A 13,338-nucleotide genomic window follows, 5' to 3' on the forward strand; every position below is an offset into this window, starting at 1 on the left:
AGTGTTGCAATACATGCTAGGAGGCATGTTGGACAACAAAAGTGTTGACAGCAGGTGGCAGAAGAGGTTGACTGCCTCTCCCAAGGGAGCAGTGTTGACCAAATGAAGCTTCTCGAAGCACTGATGGTTGCTGCCAAATGGTTCAAAGCTTCATGGTGGTTCATTTGGTCTTATGACAGTCGTATGTTGCTACTGTCAAATAAAGTGTTACCGGTTAATATCTTTTGGTGTAAATATCCCATAATACAGTGAGGACAGCCTGCGGCTTATAGTCCAGTGCGGCTTATCGATGAAGAAATGTCATTTTCGCGTCAAATATGGTCGGTGAAGGCTAATAGTGCGCCTTATAGTGCGAAAATGACGGTATATTACATTATAAATAATGTTTTTCTCTTTTTGAAATTGTCACGTTATTAACCCTTTGTAGATCACTCGTTTATTTAGATACATGATAATAAATGAACGAACATTTATTTGCAGCCACTTCAAACGGATTTGACGCCTATTACGCTCAGTCAATATGTTAGTATGTTTTTAGATGTGTCTTCTCGCTCCATTTAAATTTTCTACAACAAATTTTTGGTTCTCACTTTTCATACCCCGCCACCCCTCCCAAAAAAAACAAACAAACTAATCAAACCACGCAAACTGTAGTTTTTGTTTTCTGTTATCATAGCAACAGATGGGAAAAAAATCTTGCAGACAGTTCCTGTTATGACTTTAAAAAATCAGCGAGACAGCCCTCCCAGTTCAAATGAATTGGACGTCTATCCCCGTCAATGGCACTGAAATACAATAAAACCTTCCTGTTCAAACTGACGTCTATAGCCGTCAAAAAATGAATGGTTTTTGCCTGCGAACCATGGAGAGCTCCCCCACAATACTCGTGTCGTCACGGACAACGCCCCGGAAATGGCATGCTGCCATACCAGTCACTCTTTTTCTTTTAAATTAATAAATGGATAAAACAAAAAGTAAATATTACGACTAAATCGATATGTTTTATCTGTGGAATTATTAATTATTAATAATTAATTAAAAAAAAAAAAAAAATCGACGTCCTCTTTTCTGATTGGCTGAGCTGCTCATCAGGAGAGCTCACGCCGGCCGGTTGTGTTCCACGAGCTAGCATGTTGTTTCCATTAAAATAAATAAAACCTACAGACAGTTTCGTGTAGCTAGCAGTCGGTAGACGTTAAACGGACTTCAACCCTCCGAATTCACCGTCCCCTTTCGTGTATCCCATTCAAAAAAGGGGCTTTTATACGGAAAATGTCAACGTAACACGCAGCTGAGTGGGCGCCTGTCCCTTTAAGGGTTATGTAGCTTGGCTAGTCAAATGTAGGACGAACGAGCGTGCTCCGAGCTCCGGCTGCCGTCCCCGTCATGGCCTCCGAGGCAACACCACCGCCGCCGCCGCCGCCGAGGAGGAACCGACCGGCAGGCGGCCCTTCCCTTCCAGACGCGGAGCAGAAGCGGTAGAGGCGAGCCGCCGCCGCCACCTTCGCCTCCCAGCCAATGCCACCCCGGTCTCCCCGGAGCCAAGTCCGGCTACTCGATAAAAGGAGGCTGCGGTGGCAGAAACATGTCAACAAACAGGGATTATTCCGTTAATCTGTCGGTGCAGCAAGTGCTCAGTCTTTGGGTGCAAGGGACGGCGTTGCAGCACTTCGCAGGTAGGTGCGCCGGAAGGACGAAAGGTGCCGTCAATTGGGTTTGGACTGCATGGCGGAGGAAAGCGATGTTATTGGGGGGTATTAATGAAGCAGGTAGTGGGCCCCCTTTGTTTGACCAGGGAGGTTGGAAAAATCGATAACTATCATTTTAGCTCATTGCCTGGCATTGACAATGATAGACGTCCAATTTGTTAAAACTGGGAGGACTGGCTGTAAATGCTCATCTTTCATTCCGTCATGGATCATGGTCGTTATCAGGGGTGAAACGTAGGGGGGTACTGGAGGTGCGGCCGCGCCTGGGTTTCTTTGGGCCCGGTTTTCGGGTGTGAAGGGGGCAAAGGTTCAGGGGTTTGGTTAAGGTGAAGATACGCAGAGCCAGTGATGTTACCAGGATGCCAGGTGTGGGTGGGCATTAGTCTTACCTGGGGGGCAAAAAAAAAAAAAAAGAAATCCTCAAGTAGGTCGATTTGGTCTAAACAAAAGATGATTTGATTGTATTTGACTTAGAACACATCCATAACTGAACAGTATGGACATGCAGGTGACAATGTTTTTTTTAGGTAACCTATTGTGGTTCCTCTGTTTTATTATTATTATTATAGTTTGTTCCGCAGCCCCTTTGAGCTCAATTTGACCCCCTTAGAATGGTTCAAAATCGGCAGGCAGGTCAAGGCAGGTGCAATCTGTGATACCGTGTAAAGACAAATTCCAAATACACTATGTAGCGCCCCCTAGCAGTCATTCTTTGTCCCGCCGACGCTTTGAGCCCACTTTGACCCCCTCAAAATGCTTCGAAACTCACCAAACCCAACAGCTGGTTTGATAAAATCTAAAAAAAAAAAAAAAAAAAAAAAAAAAATTTTAAATAAAAAATATGCGTAAATGTGTGTAGCGCCCCTAGGAACAAAACCAACATTTTATTTATTTTTTTTATTTATTTATTTTTTTTGAGGTGAAAGAGGTGGTAACAAGGCAAAGGTTAAAACTTAGAACACATCAGTACTATATGAATGGGATACCATGCACGGTGCCCAGACTGCTGTTGGTACTACATCCAGTTTTCTTTGGGTGGGCAGAGCGTGTGCCCACCCCTGACCACCCCCCGTAACGCCCCCTGCGCAGAGCTGACTATCGATAAATCTAGGCAAAGTGGCGTTTTAGACTGGTTTGCCCTCAATTTACAGGCTTGATTCCATTTTTCAAATGATAGACCTCTATCTAATGGGAGGAGAAATTGGTTTGCTCAGTGGAAGGTTGACTGGCACTTGGTATGAGGAAGTATAACAGACCTAAAGACAGCATGAACTGTGTAGAAATAAGCTTCATTTTACGCTTCAATAGTATGTGATGCAAGGATGTGACGATAAAATGAGAATGTAGACATGACAACAAAAAACTGAACAGTGTGAAATGAAATGAGTTTAATTTCATTTACCAATGTGAAAATCACCAGTGAAAGGCAAATTTATTCAAAGTAAATTTGATCTGGAAAAAAATTGAACAGAAATTCACTTAGATGTTCACTTGCTAGGTTTTGAATTCGTAGGAAAATTGCTTTGTTATAAAATTCCAAAGGGTTGGGTGGATGCACCTGATAAACTCATGGGATTCGGTACCTTTAGCAAGCTTTAGAACCACTGATTTAGTTATATGTTCATGTGTTTATGCAGTGAATAAAATAACTAGTGGATCTACTTGATAAAATCATTGTAACAATTTGCACTTTTATTAAAATTTTACTGCTTGTGAACTGAACTTAATATTGCAAGCAGTAAAATTTACTTAATAAAAGTGCAAATTGTTACAATGATTTTATTGAGTAAATCCACAAGTTATTTTTTTCAGTGCATAAGCACATGAACATATGAACTAAATGTTTTTGGGTATATACTGTATATATAATTATTACATATGCTATAGTTACTTATACATATTACTACTGATATATTGTGTTATCACTGCAACTATTATTATCTGTGTAATCGTTATGATTAGTAGAGTTGTCGTATAAGTGTTTTGTTGTCATCATTGACGTCATCACTGTTATCATGGCTGTTGTTGCCATTGTTGTCATTACTGTTGTGGCCATATCTGTCATTTTCATATTTGGTGTTGTCACTATTGCTCTAATCAAATAGACAGTCCAGATTTTATTGTTATGAGCAAGTCTATGGTGATGGTGATAATTAAATGGTTATACATATCTATATAAATGATATAGTATGCAAGCATGTTATATGGCTACACGTTCAATTAAACTTGGAGTATAGGGCTGGCAAGTGGGAGCTCTGACGCTGGAGGTTAACCCCTTGGCTCAGGTACCCAAATCTTGTCTTTTAATGCACAGCTAGGACACGTAGCAATGAGTGGTCCTGTTGCCTGGGGGTTGTTTCCCTATGGCAGCAGGTCCACAAATAACATTGGATAATGAATAATACACATTTCAATAATTATCACCACTGGCACCAGTAAAGCTGTTATTACATAAATTTTGATTTTGAATGTACAATTAATATATGGGGACGATGGTGATGACGACGATGATGGCGGTGGTAGTGGTGGTGGTGGTGATAGTGCAATGATGATGACGATTTTGGGAAGTGACTGTATTCACATTGAATTTTTGGGGAGTAAATTGGGGGTGGGACCCAAAAAAAAGCTTGGCTTCTTCCCACTCCTTTTCAAGCTACGTATGTACTGTATGTATTTGTTATTAATTTTTGTTAAAATCAACATTACTGGTACTATTGTTATTTGTTTTTCCCTATTCTTGCTGTTTTTGTTATTACTGCTCGAAATAAATTAATCAATCAATCAATCAATCAACATATAACTAAATCGAGGGTTCTTAACCTTGCTAAAGGTACCGAACCCCATGAGTTTCACAGGTGCATCCACCCAACCCTTTGGGATTTCATAGTAAAGCAATTTTCCTCCGAATTCCAAACCTATCAAGTGAATTCCTGTTCAAATTTCTTCCAGATTTCAAATTTCCTTTAAATAATTTTGCCTTTTACTGGTGATTTTCACATTGATAAAATGAAATTAAACTCATTTCATTTCACACTGTTCCTTTCTTTTGGTTAAAAAAAAACCAAACAAAAAAACTGGTGGATTTGCTCGATAAAATCATTGTAACAATTTGCACTTCTGTTAGGTAAATTTTACTGCTTGCAATATCAAGTTCAGTTCACAAGCAGTAAAATGCACTTAATGGAAGTAAGTGCAAATTGTTACAATGATTTTATCAAGTAGATCCACCATTTATTTTTTTCAGTGTGTATTCTCCAAATGCCTTTTGATGTACATGTACTACGTTGAAATTTAAGGGTTTAAACTTGTGTGCTGCTGACTAAGCATCAATGACTACCTCTTTCCGCTGACGCCCGACATGTTGCTTAACAGGATGTAAAGCAAGCGCCTTAAAAGATAGTCGTGTTGCAATCGGAAATGACTTTGTGCTTGTGAATGCGTCTGCTTCGGAGTTAGAAAAATCTAGTAAGACTGAAAAATGTAACATAATTTGTCTGTAAAGTGAATAGGAAGGGTGCGAATGTTCATTTTTTTTTTTTTTTTTTAAACGTGGTCTTTAATAAATGAAGTCTTTGTTGTTGCGTTTTGGATTCTCCCTCATGTTTGCCCTTTTTCAGAAATGTGGTACTGGGTGTTCCTGTGGTGTCTGTTCTCATCCCTGTTGGTCCACGGTGTGATGGGGCTGCTGATGTTTGTCATGCTTCAGCGCCACAAGCGAGGCCGTCTCATCACGCTGGTGCTGGTCAGCGTGGGATTCCTGGCCTCCCTCTCTGGAGGCGTCATCACCAGTAAGTTTAGTGCCGGCTCATCTCTTTTGTTTTCCTTTTTTTAATATAATGAGCTCAGCGTTCGTTCACCCAGGGGAGGACGGATGAGGGTATTGCGTCAGTTGCAGGTGGTGCTGACACGGGAAGAAACGGCTGCGCGTGATAGATGTTTTAGAGGCGGTTTTTCGCCAACCAAAAATTAGAAGCAGCTCTCCAAGTAGCACAGCGTTAGAAAGTTTCGAGACACATTTGTAGGTTTAATAAGAGCCCAATAAAGATACAAAAAAAGTGTTTTTATTTTCGAAAAGTACATATAATGTCTTTCTGTTTCATTAGGTTTAAAAATTAAATCAGTCAAATGGAATCAGTTATTATTGTGTTATTATTAAATGTTATGAATGTCATTACCGCTGCCATATTTTCCGGAATTATGGCAGGGTGAGGCTGGCCGGTTGATATTCGTTTCAATGCAAATCCAGTAGCTCTGAAGTTGGTAACCCATAAAAAGATCGTGTTTCATGCTGGTACGGGATCATGACTACCAAGATTGAAGTGCAAACGGAACTCAAACGTTTCCATTGTGAAAGCACAATGCTCACCAGTCCAATTCATGGCATCAACGGAAAAAGAAACGAAAAACAATGGCATTATAAAGAAACAAACATGGCATTATATGAAAAAAAATGGCATTGTTTGGACAGTGGTATGAAAAAGTCTCAACCTTCTGCAATTTCTCACATTTCTGCATAAAATCACCATCAAATGTGATCTGATCGTTTTCAAAATCACAGATAAAAAAAGTCTGCTTGAACATAAACCACCCGTTTATAGGTTTTCATATTTTAATGAGGATCGTATGCAAACAATGACAGAAGGGGGGAAAATAAGTAAGTGAACCATCATATTTAATATTGTGTTGCCCCCATTTGGCTGCAATAACTTCAACCAGACGCTCCCTGTAGCTGCAGATAAGTCTGGCACATCGATCAGGACTAATCTTGGCCCACTCTTCTCTACAAAACTGCTGTAGTTCAGTCAGGTTCCTGGAATGTTGACATGAATCGCTGTCTTTAGGTCATGCCACAGCATCTCAATTGGGTTCAAGTCTAGACTTTGACTTGGCCACTCCAGAACGTGTATTTTGTTTTCCTGAAACCATTCTGAAGTTGATTTACTTCTGTGTTTTGTATCATTGTCATGTTGCAGCATCCATCCTCTTTTTATCTTAAACTGTTTGACAAACGGCCTCAGATTTTCCTGCAAAACATCCTTATACATTTTTGAGTTCATTCTTCCATTGATGATTGCAAGTTGTGCAGGCCCTGAGGCAGCAAAACTGCCCCAAATCATGATGCTCCCTCCACCATGCTTTACGGTGGGGATGAGGTGTTGATGTTGGTGAGCTGTTTCGTTTTTCCTCGTCACATGACGTTGTGTGTTACTCCCAAACAATTCAACTTTGGTTTAATCAGTCCAAAACTTCTGTGGAGTGTCCAAGTGCCTTTTTTGCAAGCATTAAACAAGCAACAATGTTTTTTTTTTTTTTTTTTTTTTTTTTTTTTTTAGACAGCAGTGGCTTCCTCTATGGCAGTGGTCTCAAACCGGTCCTCAAAGGGCCGCAGGGGGTACTGGATTTCATTCCAACCAAACGAGACAAATACCTTTTCACCAATCTGGTTTCTTACAAGTGTAATCAGTTGATTGCAATCAGGTGCTGCTTATATTAGTAGAAACCTCATTGGTTGAACTGTTTGTGCTGGATCTGTTGGAACAAAAACCAGGACCCACTGCGGCCCTTTGTGGAGTCGGTTTGAGACCGCTGCTCTATGGAGTCCTCCCATGAACACTATTCTTGGCTTTAGTTTTACATGCAGTTGGACAGTGCCGGTGATTTCTGTAAGTCTTTAGCAGACACTTTAGGGTTCTTTTTTACCTTTCTGAGTATTCTGCGCTGAACTCTTGGCGTCATCTTTGTTGGATGGCCACTCTTTGGGAGAGAAGCAACAGTGAAGCAACACTCTCCATTTGTAGACAACTTCTCTGACTGTCGATTTATGAACATCTAGACTTTCAGAGATGGTTTTGTATCCTTTCCCTGCTTTACAAATCAACAATCCTTGATCACAGGTCTTCAGACAGCTCTTTTGAACAGCCATGATGCATCAGACAATGCTTCTCATCCAGACATTTCTTTCCAGGTGTGTGTTTTATAGTGGGCAGGGCAGCTTTAAACCACTCATTAGTGATTGGGCACACCTGACTTAAAATGTTTGATAAAAAATTGGTTTTAATTGCTCTTTAGGTCTCCTTAGGCAGATGGTTCACTTACTTATTTCTCCCCCCTTCTGACATTGTTTGCTTGCTATCCTTGTTAAAATATGAAAACCTATAAATGTTTGGTTGGTTTTAGTTAAAGCAGCCTGTTTTTTCATCTGTGTGATTTTGACAAAGATCAGAGCACATTTGATAGTGACTTTATGCAGAAATGTGAGAAGTTCCAAAAGGTTCAGATACTTTTTCATACTACTGTAACTATGAGCTATCGCTAGCTAGTTGTATTTCCAGTTGACACCATGTGGGGGGGGCTGATGACCAAGGAGAAATAGGAGGGGGGTTTGGTTGGGGGGGGTTCAGAAAGACAAGTAATTGGGACGGTGTAGAACCCAGTATTTGTGTGAATCCCTCGTGAGTGTTGAAATGTTGGCATCCGATTCTATGCTGCCTGATCGCTAATCCTGACACTGAGTTTCTTTATTTGAGTGTGTTTAATTGCACCTATTCATGCGTGAGTCCCATCACACACTTTTTTAGATGTCCAATCCATTAGCGAATGAACGTTTGTTCATTCGCTGTCATCCCTCCCAGTTCAAATGGATTGGACATCTACTCGTGATAAACTCATTCCAATTCATCGCAGAAAAATGGGGATGGAGAGGTTCCCACTCATAGCCAGAATAGGAATTCCACAATAACTCCAGAGCGAATACAGGGATTATCATTTAACTTCCCGATGTATTTGAAAGAAAAATAATGTAAAATGTATTTTTACCCCACCAGGTGCAGCAATAGCAGGCGTATACCGCGTAGCCGGGAAAGACATGGCGCCGCTGGAGGCTCTGCTCCTCGGCGTGGGCCAGACGAGCCTTTCCGTCGTAATTTCCTTCTCCCGCGTTCTGGCCACGCTATGAAATGAAGGTAACTTTTTCAAGGACACGCAGCGGATCAACTGCAGCCATTCAACTCTGGACTATTTTGGACCAGGTTTTAAAAATCTCTGCCACTTCCGGACTACTAAGGGGTTCTCAAATGGCAATTTTTTTGAATGCATCCAACTGTTCTGGAATTATTTTAAGACACTCAAACGCACATATTTTCGTAATCCCCTGAGTCTTATTCATTTCTGCTGCTTAGTTTTCTTTTAAAAAGTGTCCCTTAAAGGTTTGATTTGTCAAGTCGGAACAAGCAAAACCAGCAGGTGGTATTAAAACAAAAAAATGGAAGACTCGTCGCAATTTTTTTGGGGGGACGACGAGTGGTTTCAAGGTAAGATGGACTGACGTTTCCTTGTTCAGAAGCGGACGAATGGATTCTTGACTTTTTTGCAGTTTGCACGGAATTTACTCTTGCCTTGTTTTAGCGCACAACAACGCGATGTTCACTTGTTCTGAAACAAAACCTGCCCAAAATCCCGCTAAACAAAAAGTACATTATGCCAAAGTATCTGCTAGACTAGCTTTATTTGTCTTTATTTTAATATCACTTTTTTAATGAATTGTAAACGCCACCAGGTTGTGTAACTAAAATGATTCACCTTAACAATCAGTTCAGCACACAAGAGGGCGCCATTGCACCGAATTGAAAGAACTGGTGGTGACAAATGTGACTGAATATGTCTTACCTTTGCCCTTCTGAATGTTTTCTCACTTTTTTTCAGGGACCAATGTTGAGTTCCTAGTGACTCACCTGCTGTGTTGGCACTGAATCTTTAATTTATTATTTTTCTATGTATGATTTGAAAGGTGCTTTTGCAGTGTGTATGTGTGTAATTGCCACCGACAGTATTATTTGGGTACTGTGCTTTAATCTTGAAAGGTATTAATAATTTAAAATTATGCCCTAAAGCAGTGTTTAACAAAAAAATGATGCAGACTGAAATATTGATTTTTGTTTTTTTTACTCACAAAACCAGGGAATGAAATGCTCCTAATGTTTCAATGGCAACAACTGGGCACAAATTCTGCCATCTAGTGGAAGTGCAAACGTCATTTTTGTATGTCAAATGGTTGCACAAAATGAATATGAACCCACAATATGTATAAATTCAGATTTGTTCATTCAATGAAATTCTGTTTCATCTTAAAATTATTTTGTGCAACTATTTGTCGAAAAAAAAAAAATTAGTAAACTTAATTTCACTTAGAACAATTGATGTTTAAATCATGAAGTTTCATCTTAAAATTATTGTGTACAACTAAGTGACATAAAAAAAAATTGAGTAAACCTAATTTCACTTAATTTTGTTGTATTACATTGATGTTTTATAGTTGTGCAACTACCTGGAAAAAAAATACAATTATTAAATCTATTTTTTAAATAAAATTATCTGAACTTAGCTTTACATACAGTGGTCTGAAAAAGTAAACCATTTGGAATTTCTCACATTTCTGCATCAAATCACCATCAAATCTGACCTGCTCTTTGTAAAAATCACACAGATGTAGAAACAGTGTCCGTGTTAACAAAAACCACCCAAACATTTATGGGTTTTCATATTTTAATTAGGATAGCATGTAAACAATGTGAACCCTCTTCCTAAGGAGACTTTAAAAGCAATTAAAACCAATTTTTTACCAAACAATTTAAGTCAGGTGTGTGCCCAATGACTGATGAGTGGTTTAAAGCTGCCTTGCCCACTATAAAACACACACCTAGTAAAAAAAATTGTCTCGATGTGAAGCATTGTCTGACGTGCATCATGGCTTGGTCAAAAGAGCTGCCTGAAGACCTGCGATCAAGGATTGTTGATTTGTATGAAGCTGGGATAGGATACAAAACCATCTTTAAAAGTCTGAATGTTCATCAATCGACACTCAGAGAAGCTGTCAACAAATGGAGAGAGTTTGGCACTGTTGCTTCTCTCCCAAGGAGTGGCCATCCACCAAAGAACGCAGAGTTCAGTGCAGAATACTCAGAGAGGTAAAAAAGAACCGTAGAGTGTCTGCTAAAGATTTACAGAAATCACTGACACAGTCCAATATCTCTGTGCACTCATCAATCATGTGTAAAACTATGGCCATGAATGGTGTTCATGGGAGGACTCCACGGAGGAAGCCACTGCTGTCTAAAAAACATTGTTGCTCAATTAATGTTCGCAAAAAGGCACTTGGACACTCCACAGAAGTTTTGGCGAAATACTTTGTGGACTGATGAAACCGGAGTTGAATTGTTTGGGAGTTACACACAGCGTCATGTGAGGAGGGAAAATGGAACAGCTCACCAACATCATCACCACCGTGAAGCATGGTGGAGGGAGCATCATGATTTGGGGCTGTTTTGCTGCCTCAGAGCCAGGACAACTTGCAATCATCAATGGAAGAATGAATTCATAAGTTTATCAGGATGTTTTGCAAGAAAACCTGAGGCCGTCTGTGAGGCAGTTGAAGATAAAAAGAGGATGGATGCTGCAACAAGACAATGATCCAAAACACAGAAGTAAATCAACTTCAGAATGGTTTCAGAAGAAGTAGAAAATACACGTTCTGGAGTGGCCAAGTCAAAGTCCAGACTTGAACCCAATTGAGATGCTGTGGCATGACCTAAAGACAGCGATTCATGTCAACATTCCAGGAACCTGACTGAACTACAGCAGTTTTGTAGAGAAGAATGGGCAAAGATTAGTCCTGATCGGTGTTACAGACTGATCTGCAGCTACAGGAAGCGTCTGGTTGAAGTTACTGCTGCCAAAGAGGCAGCTACAAAAGTGGTGGTTCACTTATTTTCCCCCTTTTGTCATTGTTTGCATGCTCTACCCATTAAAATATGAAAACCGATAAACGTTAGGGTGGTTTTAGTTAAAGCAGACCGTTTTTTCATCTGTGTGATTTTGACAAAGATCAGATCACATTTGATGGTGATTTCATGCAGAAATGTGAGAAATTTCGAAAGTTTCAGATACTTTTTCATACCACTGTAATTTTAATGATTTTTGTTGAATTTTTTTGTGAAGTAAACTCACGCATCCTTCCAGCGTACACGCAAAAAACAATTTCCTGGCTAAGCAGTTGTGCCATAAGCAAATCTGAATATCATTTTTAAATTTCCACCGCCATTTTGACATTTAGAGCTAGCTGTGTTTTCTTTGTATACTGACGCAGCAACAAAAAAAATGAACTCAATCACTGCCATTGACAGCTGTAGACATCCAATCCCTTTTAATGTAACCAATTAAACTCACACCTCAAAGTTTCACATCAACATTGCATTTTAAAGTTGTGTTTGAGTTTATTTTCTAAGCAGATTAAAATGGCTTGGACATCCATCACTGTCAAAGGCAGCAAATATACAAAATACCACAATTTAACAAAAAAAATGTCCAAAACTCAGTGGCGCTTGTATACAATGTATAAAATGTGAATTTTTTTCTTAAAAAAAAAAGGACACACAAAAAAACATTTTGTACCAGCCAAACAGCTGATATTTATAACAATGGCTTATTTATGTACAATTGTTCCTTGTAAATATCAAGTCAGTTGAAATAAAAAATCTTTTTAGAATACTAAAACGCTCCCGCTGTCTACATTCCGACCTTACATTTAAACGGGTTCGACGTCTATCACCATCAATGAATACAGTTACAAAACGCTTCCTGTTTTCATATAGCGGTCGTTGACCTTCTTATCAGTTGCCTTCAGCTTTTCTCGCTGATTATAAAGCGACCAGCGACATGGATTGCCAGACGCTCAAAAAAACAAGGTGATAAACCCACCCACCACCCTCCCAAAAAAAAAAAAAAAATCACATCCTGAGAGAGTTCACGAATAGCAACGCAAATGTCAAACGTTTCAAAACGAACAATTGTTGATCTTGAATTGGCCTTTTTTTTGGCTTTGTTTCGGAATCTCATGCCAACAATTAGGAACTGTTGTCTGAAAAAGACAATGCACAACTAGTCTAAAAAAAGGCTAAAAAGTGGCAATTAGGAGGTGCTGATCTGCACGTCCGCCATGGAGCAGAAATTGGTGAGATTAGTCTAAATTAATCGTGGTGGCCTCATGGTGTTCTCCTGGCTCCGCCTTCTGCTATCATTTCTACACGGGCATCCTCCTTGGGCCCCGATACGGCTCGCCAGCTGGACGCCGGTGGGGTGTAGAGTTGTCGCCCCCTCCGGGTGGGGGTCCTTTCCTGCCTTGGGTCTAGTGGGCCGTGGAGGTCCTGCGGTGTGCCACGTTGGCTGGGTGGTTGGGTGAGTCCCCTCATCCCTTCCCTGAAGGCTGTTAATTGAAGGCGGGGCTGGTCTGGGGGACCGCCTTAGGTCCCGGGGGGATGGTAGCCCCTTTGCCGGAACTGTGGGAGGAGGGGTGACCTGTGCTCGTTCCCCCTCCAATTAGCTGGGGCGGTGCCGGGGACCCGGGGTTCCCCATTCGCAGCATTTCCACTTTTCTCCAAGACTATCACACCTCTGAGTGGGTTCATGCATGACTGGGTGCCATTGGACACACTCAAGTAGGGATATGGTCAGTGCCAGGATTGGTGATCAGGTAGCACCAACATATCCAAACTTAAAGGTCCTTTACGTAATATTGTGTTCAGTGGCGCCTCCAGAAATTTTTCATAGGGGTGGCCAGATGGGGCTACTTAAAATC

General features: G+C 40.4%; 1 protein-coding gene across 1 annotated transcript; it reads left to right on the top strand.

Moving 5' to 3' along the window:
- The first annotated feature begins 1,105 nt into the window (after window positions 1-1,105).
- On the top strand, window positions 1,106-12,774 carry tmem170b (transmembrane protein 170B). The gene is made up of 3 exons (XM_057828779.1): window positions 1,106-1,676; window positions 5,327-5,497; window positions 8,534-12,774. The coding sequence occupies exons 1-3, from the start codon at window positions 1,586-1,588 to the stop codon at window positions 8,662-8,664; spliced, it is 393 nt and encodes a 130-aa protein (XP_057684762.1). The 5' UTR covers window positions 1,106-1,585; the 3' UTR covers window positions 8,665-12,774.
- Window positions 12,775-13,338: the final 564 nt, after the last annotated feature.

This window comes from Corythoichthys intestinalis, chromosome 22 (assembly GCF_030265065.1).
Source record: "Corythoichthys intestinalis isolate RoL2023-P3 chromosome 22, ASM3026506v1, whole genome shotgun sequence".
Taxonomy (NCBI): domain Eukaryota; kingdom Metazoa; phylum Chordata; class Actinopteri; order Syngnathiformes; family Syngnathidae; genus Corythoichthys; species Corythoichthys intestinalis.